The 13,361-nt window shown below is 38.0% G+C and overlaps 1 protein-coding gene across 1 annotated transcript in view; it reads left to right on the plus strand.

The window, feature by feature from the left end:
* Positions 1-11,705, plus strand: part of LOC110464562 (succinate--hydroxymethylglutarate CoA-transferase-like) — a 25,057-nt gene extending 13,352 nt beyond the window's left edge. Inside the window, exons 10-14 of the mRNA XM_021519838.1 lie at positions 1,595-1,666; positions 2,749-2,846; positions 6,520-6,622; positions 8,532-8,595; positions 9,784-11,705. Of these exons, the coding sequence (XP_021375513.1) occupies positions 1,595-1,666; positions 2,749-2,846; positions 6,520-6,622; positions 8,532-8,595; positions 9,784-9,932 (486 nt within the window). The 3' untranslated portion in view covers positions 9,933-11,705. The remainder of the gene's footprint in view (positions 1-1,594; positions 1,667-2,748; positions 2,847-6,519; positions 6,623-8,531; positions 8,596-9,783) is intronic.
* Positions 11,706-13,361: the final 1,656 nt, after the last annotated feature.

The following is a 13,361-nucleotide window of genomic DNA, read 5'->3' on the forward strand; positions in this document are numbered from 1 at the left end:
GGGGGGGGGGGGGGGGGGGGGCCTTCGGCAATCCCACGGGGCTTACACATGGTAAAGGGGCTAGCTACGCGCTTGTTGTGATAGAAGACTGTATTGAATGGCCCAAATGCTGGTTTTCTAATTATATCCAAAGTGTTGGCTAATTATGAATAAATAAATAAATAAATGAAAAATAACGATAAACAATGTGCCTTTCGTCTCCTTTCTCATTTCTGGCGGCTGAATTTCATGACTTAAAAGACAATTACAGTTGGCCAATATGTGTATTTAAGCACGTTCTTAAATATTTAAGCATGCTCCTTACTATTCTCAAATATTGAGCCCGTTCTCAACTTAAAATTTGAGAATGCATACTTAAAAACCTTTGAGATACACTTTTTTTAAGTATATGCTTAAAGTTAAGCATATGCATAAAGTTAAGAATTGAGAATGGTTTAAAAACCTTTGAGATGCACTTTTTTAAGTATATGCTTAAAGTTAAGCATATGCTTAAAGTTAAGCACTAAGAATGGGTTGAAGAAGTTTCGAGATTCCGGGGCCTGTTAACCTACCAGGTGTGTGGTTAAACAAAAGATTAACTTTTACACCTGTTAACCTATCAGGTGTGTGGTTAAACAAAAGATTAACGATTGCACCTGTTAACCAATCAGGTGTGTGGTTAAACAAAAGATTAACTGTTACACCTGTTAACCTATCACCTGTTCAGGTGTTAGGTAGAATTGTATAGTGATCTCCGTATATTGGAAGGTCATTGCTATGTAAGATAAATGTTGGTACAATATGTTGGGGAGTGACTGTGATGTTATCTTTTATGTATTGTCAACTTCAGTGAAGATGTGATTTAAATTATTTGCATTTTCTTTCATTTTTCTTTTGTAATAGAACTATATTATCACCAAGGTCAAAAAACAGATTACACAAATGGTTCCAATCAATTAAATATTGTCAGCATTTTTCTCCATCGCATAATCTGTCAATTATATTAAAGCTTATATTTTAGTATACATGTATCAGTATTATAATTTAATTGTTGGGTTTTGTGTTGTATTTTAGCCAGCGTATCTCCAGCTATTCTGAATAAAATGAATAGACATTGTGATACCAACAGTGTATTAGCTGATAACATTTGATATATGGACCGGTGGGTCTTGAAATGTTTAATATGTACATTGTTTGAATTAATATTACCACAGACTTTGATAATATAATTCAGTGATACATGTATTACATACATGTATTTTCATACTGATGAATCTTATCAAAAATATGGAGTTATCTACAGCCAGGCCACATTTTGGTTAAATAGATTGCTCACTCAGTCATAGCTTGACAAAGGGGTCAGTTGGTCTTGAACGTTGCAACCTGTTTAATATGTACATTGTTTGTGTATAGCATAAAACTTTGATATTATGTATTTCCAAACTGATGAATCTGATTGAAGATAATGATAGCATTTGTTATAAAATGTACCGTTATTTGTAATTTTAAGTGTTTCACATGTATTGGAGGTTCTATTGGTTGTTTATAAGGGACATATGGAGTATGACTGTATAATAGATATGTAACCCTCAGTAAATACTATTATTATGAACAGGCATTCCAGACGAGGGACAGCTATATCATGGTGGGAGGTTGTAACAACCAACAGTTCTCCTCCCTTTGTCAGGTAGTATACTGTAATTACCAGTGATACGACCATGGTCAGTAATAAGCCCATCCTTTGATCAGCAGATTCACAACTATGATTTTTTTTTTTTTAAATCCTATTTGCATTTTTGATCAAATTTGTTCCAAGTTGCTTAAGGAGAAATGTTTTGATATGAAATAGAAAATGTTTTGATATGAAATAGAAATGTTTTGATATGAAATAGATTTTTTTTATATGAAATAGAAATGTTTTGATATGAAATAGAAATGTTTTGATATGAAGGAGAAATGTTTTGATATGAAATAGAAATGTTTTGATATCAAATAGAAATGTTTTGATATGAAGGAGAAATGTTTTGATATGAAAGAGAAATGTTTTGATATGATGATAGATTGTAAGATATCGATGGATCATATACTCACACTGATTTTGTAATGTCACCATCATGTGAACAATTCACAACAATCTAAAACTGGTGTGTTTTCCATTGTTTTTACAGTCTTGACATTTACACAATGTGCAAATGTACATATTTTGAATATGTGATAAATAGAAACTGAAACTCATCCCCTTTTTGTGTCGTCTGCAACGCGAGGCGACATATAGGTATTACTAACTTGTCGTTGGTTGCGTCGTCCAAAACAAGTTTCCGTGCGATAACTTAAGTTTCCTTGGGTTGATTAAACTCAAACTTAGTACACATATTGCATACCAATGTAGCTCGGACAAGTTTGCATTTCAGAAGTTTATATGCATTTTTGTGGAGTTATGCCCCTTTTATTGCCAAATAAGGGCATTGTGTAGTAAATGCAAGAACTTTTTTATTTTTGTAATCAATTCCTTTCAAATTTTGTAAGGTAATGCTAGAAGCAATAATGTTCAACATACATTACAGGTTTTTCTTTGGAGTTTCAACTTTTCGCATTTTGGCATATCTGTTTACGCGATAATTCAAGCCAAAACACTTTTCTTACTAAAAGCGCTGAGCAGGCGACACATTCACTCCCGTGGAATTCTTGTCATTTGAATTTTATGAATCTGACTGAATCAGCTCTCTTCATGAAAACCGTAGGTGATGGAAGGTTTTTTAATACTTCCAGATGCTGGAACTTGATCACCTGTCAGATGATGTTAAGTTTGTTAGTAATGAAAGTCGTGTGAATAATAGAGAGGAGCTGCTAGCTATGTTGTCAGACAAGTAAGTAAGATATGGGATAACCCATCAGCTTTTTATACAGGTCCTGTCAGCCCTCTTTTTAAAACTTTCATAACAACTAATTTACACCAAAGATATTCGCTGCTATGATGGCAAAAATATCAATTTACTTAAACAGGAAGAAGTATGTTAATTCCTCTTTTCAGCCCCATATAATATACACATAAAGAGATCAAGGAATTAGTGGACGAGATTTGTACTCATCCGTATGTACCTATACAGTTGGTGAAATACTGCGAATCCATTGACATCATCAGCCGGGTCCATCAGTCTCTAGACGTTTCAATCCTTGTCCCAGAATGTCCTCGTGATGGTGGGTCGACAGTGGCGATCAACTCACTGCCCGTCAATGGATGGCTTCCAGTCTTTCTCCTCCTGTCTGTTCCACAACCAGCATGATGCGCGCTCGGCAACCTCTGCTAGCCTGTGCACCGCCGTGTTGCATGTCTTTCCGACTAATCCCACAGCCTGCAATGTCTTCCAGTCTGAGTGTGCCGGGAACCCTCTGCATCCGACCTCCACAGGAAACAGCCAAGTACGCCACCCTCGCTCCCTACATTGTTCCATGAGCTCCATATACTTGGATCTCTTTCTCTCATTGGCCTGGTCGTACCGCTCCTCCCAGGGCACAGTCAGCTCGATGACTATAATCTGCCTGGATTCGGCAGACCATATCCCCACATCCGGACGTAACGTTGTCTGTACGACGTCCGGAAACACCAATTTCTTCCCCAGGTCGACTCTCATCTCCCATGTCTCTGCCCCTTCCAGAATGCCAGTGTTGCCTGATGTTGCTTTCGTCTCCTTCTCCCCTGCTTTACAAATTGGATGAAGGATGGTTTGTGCTTACGAGGTGGTCTCTTCTTCTTCCTTTCCACCTCATGAACATCTGCCAATTTCCGAAGCACCTGGTCATGTCTCCACCGGTATCGTCCCTGTGTTAGCGCTGTCTTGCATGCCGAAAGGATATGGTCCATGGTCCCACGTTCTTGACATAGCTGACACTTCGGCTCTTCAACTAGTCCCCACAGATGAAGGTTCGCTGGTGACGGTAAAGTGTTATATACCGACCGCAACAGGATCCTCAATAGTTCATAGCGCGACAGGTCTGTCCATGTAAGTTTTCGCTCCGGCAGCTTCCATTTCGTCCATGCTCCTTGAGAGCCCATTTCCACTGCCCTTGCTTTCCTGGTCCCTTCTTCTTCTCTGCGGATTTCTCCCTGTACCAGAGACCTTTTCTCCTTATCATCTGATCCTTCCCACGTCTGAAAATGGGTTGTCCGCAACCCTTGCCGGCCTTAGCAGGTTGCTCCGACAATGTCCCGGTTCTTGAGAGCGCCCTCGGCCTGCTCCACAGACTGGCTTCCAGACCATTTCCTTCCTGTCCTAGTCTGGATTCCTGCGTTTCTTATCTTCTCGTCCTTTGAATCTCGCAGCGTCATCACTAGTCTGGCCTTTGTTACCTTGAACTCCTCCACCAACGATGACAGTGGGAGTTGCAGTGATGATGTCCGGCTGTAGAGCCCAATGCTGGAGAAACTGGGCGGGACTCCAAGCAACCTCCTCCGGTAGCTGCTGATGGATCTTTCCAGTCCTTCCACTGTTGTCAAAGGAAACTCATATAGCATCAGGGGCCACATGAGTCTCGGCAGCAGTCCATTTTGGAAGATCCATGCCTTGCACTTTCCTGGCAGGCCTGACTTGTCAATCTTCCTCATCCACTCAATTGCCTGCTTCTGCATGCTGCTGATGTTGCTGGTATCTTTCAGTGATGCATCAAACCACTTTCCTAGGCACTTGATTGGGTTGTCTGCAATTGATGTGATCTCTTCTCCTTGTACTACTTTTAGCTTGAACTGTTGTGTCAGTCGTCCCTTCCTCATTATCATGCACCTTGATTTTCTTGCCTTGAATTTCATCCTCGCCCATGAGACTACCTCCTCCAATGCAGACAGAATCCATCTTGCTTGGACATGTGTGGTGGTAGTCACAGTCAGGTCATCCATAAAACCTCGATTCGATGGTTGTTAGATTCCTGATTCTGTCCTGGGACCCCTGGTTTCCCATCCTGCTGCCTTGATGATAAGATTCATCCCCATGACAAATAGAATGACTGAATGGTACATCCTGTCACTATTCCATGTTTTGCCAGGATGTTGTATCCTCCCCGACAGTAAAACGCACGTGGATTCCACTGAAGTAGCTTCGTACTATTCCCTGTATATGCTCTGGGATAAAGTAATGTTGTATGGATACTTCAATCAGCTGATGTGGTATTGATCCATATGCATTTGCCAGGGCCTGGAGCTGAACCAGTTCTTGCCTTCTCAACAACATCTTGGATCTCCTTCCAAGTTGGTTCCTTGGTGTCAAGCGGAAACTCTGGCGGCTCCTCAGCTTCTATCCGTGGACAGTTCCCAAGTGGAATGCCCCTATCTTCATCTCCGTGCGGTTCCCTCAGGTGTTGCTCAATATCTGCTGTTGAACTATCCAAACGGCCTGATCTTTCCCCTCCCAGCAGAGTCTTTGTAAACGAATAAGGGTCCTTGATAAAGGACCCTCTCTTCCTTGCTCTATCCTTCCTTGCCTTCTTAACCTGCTCTGCTTTCCTGAGTCTTGCCAAGTTCTCCCTGATGTCGTCCCGCAGCTGATGTAATCCTATCCTCTCTATATCACTTGCCCTCCTGTACTGTTGTGTGACTGCTTTCTGTTCTCGTCTGAGTCGTTGGATGGTATCCTGTCTTCTATTCGGGATAATTACGTTCTTAGGATTTCTCTGCTTTCCTCCTACTCCAAATTGTTCCTTGCAGAATGTGTAGATGATAGTTCCCATTGCCTCAACCTTCCTGTCTAAGCTTCCCATTAGAGCCGACTCTAGGATGGTATCTAAGTCAGCGTCTAAGCTTCTCCAAGCTTCATTGTTGTCCATCTTTGGCCACTCTATCCTCAACCTACGTGCTGGCTGTGTTGGATTTGCTTGAACGCCCTGGTTGTGGTTTGTATCACTCAAGTCTGAATGGCTGACCCGTGAAGAAACCGAAGCAGAGAGGTCCCTGACACTATGGGGTGCCTCCTGGCTGGGGTCCTCCTGCGTCTCACCAGAAATTACTTCTGAGCGCTGCGTCTGTAACTCCACAAGTCTGCACTTCACCCTTGCTTGATGAACAAACATATATCTACTAGAAAATTCAATAGTGTGTCTTAATTGATGGCTCAATCTGTATGTATATTTATGCTTCCATCTTGCACAATTTTCTGAACTATTTAGTAATTTCATGAACATTTCATTGAAAGATAATTTCAGATGGAATTTGGAAAGAGGTCAAGTCTATTAAATTCTTTGATAAAAGTGATCCAATATCACTTGATTTTTGCAATATACACATCTTAGTTTTCACATTTACAATGTATTTATTCAAAAAGAGACTCAAATTATAAAATCCAAAAATAATGTGAATATTCATTTCATCAAAATATGACATTCAATATTGAAATAACATCTCTCAGTGCTATAAAATAAAAATACCTACAAGTGTAGTTCACGAAATAAAGTCCTCGTTGTCAGGAAGGCTTTTATCAAATTTAAATGTATTTAATCAAAGGGAGAAGATAATTGTATAAATTATTCTGAAAGTATTTCATTTGTTACAACCAGGTTCCTGAGCAAAACCACAGAAGAATGGCTTGTTGTATTTGATGGATCAGGTTTACCATATGGACCCATCAACAATATGGAGAATGTCTTTTCTGATCCACAGGTGTGTATTCATTTACAGACGTACAGGTGTGTCCTACTTATAGGGTCAAACCTGGTCATTATGTATAGTACCCTATGGGTTCGAAGGTCAACTCTGACCTACGTGTATGTAGTTCCGTAAGGGGTCCGAGGTCAAGTCTGACTTACATGTATTTAGCACCTGAAGGGTTCAGAGGTCAAGTCTGACCTACATGTATGTATAGTTCCTTAAAGGGTCTGAGGTCAAGTCTGACCTACATTATGTAGTTCCTTAAGGGGTCCGAGGTCAAGTCTGACCTCCATGTATTTAGTACCTGAAGGGTTCAGAGGTCAAGTCTGACCTGCATTATGTGGTTCCTCAAAGGGTCTGAGGTCAAATCTGGCCGACATGTTTATAGTTATTGAAGGGGTCCGAGCTCTAGGTCAAGTCTGGCCTACAGGTTTATAGTGTTTACAAGAGTTAGAATGAAGGTTAGCCTACATGTAATTACTTTAAGGGGAAAGGCTGGCCTACATTTGTGGAGTACTCTTAAGGGTTATAAGTTCGATTCTGGCTTACAGGTTTGAAGTACATTATTGTGGTCAAATGTCTATTCTAGCAAACAGGTAGTACAGGTATATTCAATTTTACATTAATCAGAAATACTGGGTTCTACCATAAGTGAGGGCATCGCAGCATACCAGATTATTCAATTATAACAGAATTTGACAGGTACCAGCACCTGTGTGAGATTGGTGTATTTAATTCTGTGATGTTTATTAGCTCACCTGGTACGAAGTGCCAAGTGAGCTTATGCCGTGGCGCGGCGTCCGGCGTCCGTCCGTCCGGCGTCAATATTTTACTTTAAACGACTTCTTCTTAATAACCGAAAGGCCTAGGGTGATGATATTTTAAACAACTTCTTCTCAATAACCAAAATGCCCAGGGTGATGATATTTGGCCAGTAGCATGCTGGTGTAAACGGCTATGAAGTTTGTTCAAATGAATGACCTTCACCCATATTCAAGGTCACAGGGGTCAAATATGTTAAAAACTTCAAAACAGCTTCTTCTCAATAACCAAAATGCCCAGGGTGATGATATATTTGGCCAGTAGTATGCTGGGGTAAAGGGCTATCAAGTTGTTCAAATGAATGGCCTTCACCTACATTCAAGGTCACAGGGGTCAAATATGTTAAAAACATTAAACAACTTCTGAATCACCAAAATGCACAGGGTGATGATATTTGGCCAGTAGCATGCTGAGATGAAGGGCTACCAAGTTTGTTCAAATCAACGACCTTCACCCATATTCAAGGTCACAGGGGTCAAATATGTTAAAAACTTTAAACAACTTCTTCTCAATAACCAAAATGCCCAGGGTGATGATATTTAGTCAGTAGCATACTAGGATCAAGGGCTACCAAGTTTGTTTAAATGTTTGACCTTGAATCATATTCAAGGTCACAAGGAGCAAATATGTTCAAAATATTTAAACAACTTGTTCTGAATAACCAAAATGCTCAGGATGTTGATATTTAGTCAATAGCATCCTGGGATCAAGGACTACTATGTTTGTTAAAGTGAATGACTTTGATTTATATTCAAGGTCACTGGGGTCAAATTTGTTTAAAGTCTGTAAACAACCTCTTCTGAATATCCATGGGTCCCAGGATGTTGATCATTATAACTTTGCAAGTTGCATCCTGAGATGAAAGGCTATAAAATTTGTTCAACATGATGATTTTGTTCGACATTCAATCACAGGAGTGAAATGTTTTTAAAAAAAATAACAGGTTCTTTTGAATGAATTTTAATCATAAATACTGATATTTTGCCTGTAGCTTTATTTTAGATCACTTTTAAGGTTACAAGTGTGAGATTTATACCAGGTTAGCGATGCAGGCCCATTGGGCCTCTTGTTTATTTTTGTTTTACTGTTGTACCGATAGGTTCTCCACAACCAGATGGTCCAGACAATGGAACACCCCACAGCTGGTCAGATAAAACTTCCAGGTAAGGCCAAATCAACATATTAGGTAATGCCAGGTCAGTCTGGTATTATAGTCAGGTCAATCAGACAGGTAAGGTCAGGTAAAATTGACAGGTATGGCCAAATCAACATACTAGGTAAGATTACCTAGGTCAATCTGATAGGTATGGTCAGTTAAAACTGACATATATGGTCAGGTAAAATTGACAGGTATGACCAAATCAACATACTAGGTAAGGTTACCTAGGTCAATCTGATAGGTATGGTCAGTTAAAACTGACATATATGGTCAGGTAAAACTGATAGCATAGTCAGGTCAATCTGACAAGTAAAGTCAGGTCAATCACACAGGTAAGGTCAGGTAAATTTGACAGGTATGATCATGTAAAACTGATAGTATAATCAGGTCAGGTCAGGTAAAATTGACAGGTATGATCATGTAAAACTGATAATATAGTCAGGTCAATCTGACAAGTCAAGTCAGGTCAATCACACAGGTATGGTCAGGTAAATTTGACAGGTATGATCATGTAAAACTGATAGTATAGTTAGGTAAGGTTAGGTAAAATTGACAGGTATGATCATGTAAAACTGATAGTATAGTCATGTAAGGTTAGGTAAAATTGACAGGTATGATCATATAAAACTGATAGTATAGTCAGGTAAGGTTAGGTAAAATTGACAGGTATGATCATGTAAAACTGATAGTATAGTCAGGTCAATCTGACAAGTAAAGTCAGGTCAATCACACAGGTAAGGTCAGGTATATTTGACAGGTATGATCAGATCAAACTGACAGGAAAGGTCAGGTCACTCTTACAAGTTAGATCAGGTTTAACAGATTGGTAAGTTAATGTAAAACTGACAGGTAAGGTCTAAGGTTAATGTGACAAGTGGAGTCTAAAGTTATCTGACTGTTAATAATTAAGTTAAAGTTGACAGTTAAGATCTAAGGACCAAGGTCAATCTGATTTGTTTCTGTTACAAATCTTATGTGTTTATTATATTCATTACTCCTAGCTCTGTATGAGATGGAAACCAACACCATTTATAATCAGTAGTTTTAAATCAGAATGGCTTCTAATTAGTGGGAATTTTATTTGGTAGATTAATTTTAAGACATAAATGCAGTACAACTTAAACCTTCACAAAGTATATGCTCCGCAGTACTGTATTTTATTGTTAATACTCTCTTTTTTCCTCCTGATCAGGTCCAGCCGTCCGGTACAGCCAGTACGAACGCCCTCAGGCCTCGGCTCCACCCACCCTGGGACAACACACAAATGTTGTGTTACAGGGCATGCTGGGATTAGATGATGTGTCTCTGAAGAAACTCCGGAAAAATTCTGTGATAGAATGATGCATCGGTTGTGAAGGACATTTGTTGATGTACTATTTACATATCCAAGTATTTTACAAACAGAAGCTGTGAACACAAAAAAATCATAATATATCCTGGATAAATACTCTAGTCAATAGCTAGGCAGCACTCAATAACAGACATTTATCCAGGAGTCTGCAGCTTTATATTTGTCCTAATCAGATAGTTATGCTAGGATAATAAGATGTACTGTGATATGGTTGTAATAACCAGGTGCTACTGTGATAATACTTCAATGTGATTTAATTACCAAATTTATTCTATTAAATGCCTCTAGGTCTCAATATTTCGATCCCAAAAACAGGACTAGTTGATTGTAACATTTTACTATAGAGTGAAGAAAAGAGTGCTTCGTTCTGAAATGTATAAAGGGCTGGCAATATCCAGGTGTATAACCTAGGTCCTGTGTGAGGCGGTAGTCAGTATCCTAAAATAGTAACTTTAACCCTGTAACTTACTGAATAGCATGGGCACATATCAATTTTGTTCAAATGTTACACGAATGAAATAAGAGCAATCTTCAAACAAAGATCCACAAGATGCACAGTAATGATAATTAGCCTGTAGTAACTGATTAAATGCTGTGAAGTTTCATTAAAATAAATTTGATCTGCATTTAACTCAATTTGAAGGTATGAGATATGAGATGTGTGTGCCAACAGAATGGAAAAATTGATGAATATGGGCTTATTGAGTGTCTTGTTACAGGTTGTGTGTTTAATAATATAAATGTGGTATGTTTGTAATTTATTTAATAAAAAAAATATGGAATATTACTATTTCTTGTTTGTTAAATGGATATTATGAAAATATACAAATATTGAGCATATATATATTTTAAAATTTTAAAATGGTATCAGTCCAGATTAAAGTTTATTTTTTAAGGAGACAGGGTACCACTTCGTTATTAGAGAGAATGTCAATTCAGTAATGTTTTTTATCCAGCAGTAATCAGAATTTACTATGTATCACTGCCCCCAGCTTTGGTTAAAACTAGAAAAGTTTTTCTCAAGGTACGAGCTGGACAGAAAAAGTACACTTTCATGTTGAACATTTCTTTACTGAGGTCTCTGTGCCAGGTGTTGATTATGGTCCCCGGTAAAGGTTTGGTGCATGGATATTTGCATAAAGATAAAACTGGGATGGTCATATTGTGTGAATGTGTACATTAATGTTACAGATTTAATGATCAGTATAGTTCTTCAGACCTCATTTCAAGTTATAAGAAACATTATTTTAAGCTAGATCTCAAATTGTGGTAACCTAGATTTCAATATCAGTATTAAACATGATAATTGTCATTATAGAATCTTTTGTGTAAGGTAGACCAAAATCTAATCCAGGTTATTGGTATAATTTATTGAAAAGTATTGAAATTCATTTCTGTCTCAAATTTCCTTCTCTTTTAATAATAATAATAATAATACTGGATGCAGGCAATATGCCTATATATCCAGATCTGGAACATCGTCAGACACTATGCTGATGTCCCGGCAATGAATAAGTTCATTATTGTCTATCTCATGGTTATAGAAACAATCAGGTTGTCCCCAATACTTATCCAGACGGGATTCAAATGTTTGTGAATCAATATGTATTTGTTGACAAATTATGAAGTATTATTGATTATATCACAAAGTTTTACTTGTTATTACTGTGTAGAAAAGAAATGGAAAATATTGTTTAGGTTTTTAAAATACTAGATATTACTGTGTGTTTTAAATTAGTGTTTACTCAGGAAAATAAAAAAATAATGCAATGTAAAGCGTTTTTTTTGTTTTTTGTATTTTTTATTTACATACTTTTCTTTGTCAGTACTAGTATGTTTATGTATTAGTTTATCTATATCACATTTACCTTTATTTATTCTCTTATTGACGTTAAATATAGAGAGATGGCTTGGAAACATTACAAGCTGTTATTTATAATACTAACATGCAACTTTATATATAACACCCAAAATTACTCTAATGTGCTTTACTGTCATGCAAAAATGCATCATCTGATGTAATATGGCCTGATCCTATAGCTAATATTAGCTATTAATAGTACCAACATCTTTGTTGGTATCCATAGCGACTGTAGAGATGGAACCATCATCAACATATTGGTATGATCAATACAGCTTTGTTGGTATCCATAGCAACTGTAGAGATGTAACCATCATCAACATATTGGTATGATCAATACAACTTTGTTTGCAGTTTCTTTTGCAGATCAGTAATTCATTCAGTTAATTATGTAGGGTAGACTTTGTTTCCTTTACTATTTCGCTTGTAATGTAATCAACTTTCTGACGGTCTATTCGTAAAGAGAAATATTGTGTAATCACCAAGTGCAATTGCAATCCACACTGTTCAAAAACATTATTCGTATTGCAATAATTATGTCTCCCCTTCGAATGAAGGGAGACATATTGTATTAGTACTGGTTCTTCTTCTTCTTCTTCTAATCGGACTTGTCCGGGGCATAACTTTTAAACCTTAAAAGATATCTTGATGAAACTTTAGGTATGCATGAATCACCCACAGGAGGTGTGCTGTGCACTGGAAATAGGTCACTGTGACCTTCACCTCAAGGTCAAAGGTCAAATAAGTGCACTTTTTCAGTTAATTCTTGTCCGGCCCATAAATTTCAAACCGTTAAAGATATCTTAATCAAACTTGAAGTATACCTGCATCACCCACAGAAGGTGTGCAGAGCACTGGAACTAGGTCTCGTGCTCCACTCTATACAGTTATGGCCCTTTGTTTAATTTTAATACAGAAATTTGTCCAGATCATAAGTTCTAGGTTATTTCACCTACGTTGACCATACTTACCATATTGATGTATCTTGGGAAGGTGGAATTTCTCACACCAAAATCAGATTTTATGCCCCCACTATCTACAGAGTTATGGCCTTTTGTTTATTTTTATTACCAAAGTTTGTCCACGGCATAACTTCTAAACCATTAAAGATATCTTAATCAAACTTGAAGCATACCTGCATCACTCACAGAAGGTGTGCAGTGCATTGGAATTAGGTCTCGTGCGTCACTATATACAGAGTTATGGCCCTTTGTTTAATTAATACCGAAGTTTGTCCACAGCATATCTTCCATGTTGTTAGGGCCCCATATCGAAGATGCGGGTGCCCTATACTAATTCGTCCGTCTGTCTGTCACAATCAAACAAGGTATCAACTGATCAAAGGTCAAGGTCACTGGGTCAAAGGTCAAGGTCAAATTTTGTATCTTTTCACTGATTAACATTTTGTTATGACATTATGAAGCAAAGTTGGTTGGAATTTAACAAGGAGTCAACTGACTTAAGGTCAAGGTCACTGGGTCAATTTCAAGGTCAGATATTGTATCTTTTTACTGATGAACATTTTTTGTATGTTATTTAGAAGCAAAGTTGTTCAGAA

This window comes from Mizuhopecten yessoensis, unplaced genomic scaffold, assembly GCF_002113885.1.
Source record: "Mizuhopecten yessoensis strain PY_sf001 unplaced genomic scaffold, ASM211388v2 scaffold1539, whole genome shotgun sequence".
Classification (NCBI taxonomy): domain Eukaryota; kingdom Metazoa; phylum Mollusca; class Bivalvia; order Pectinida; family Pectinidae; genus Mizuhopecten; species Mizuhopecten yessoensis.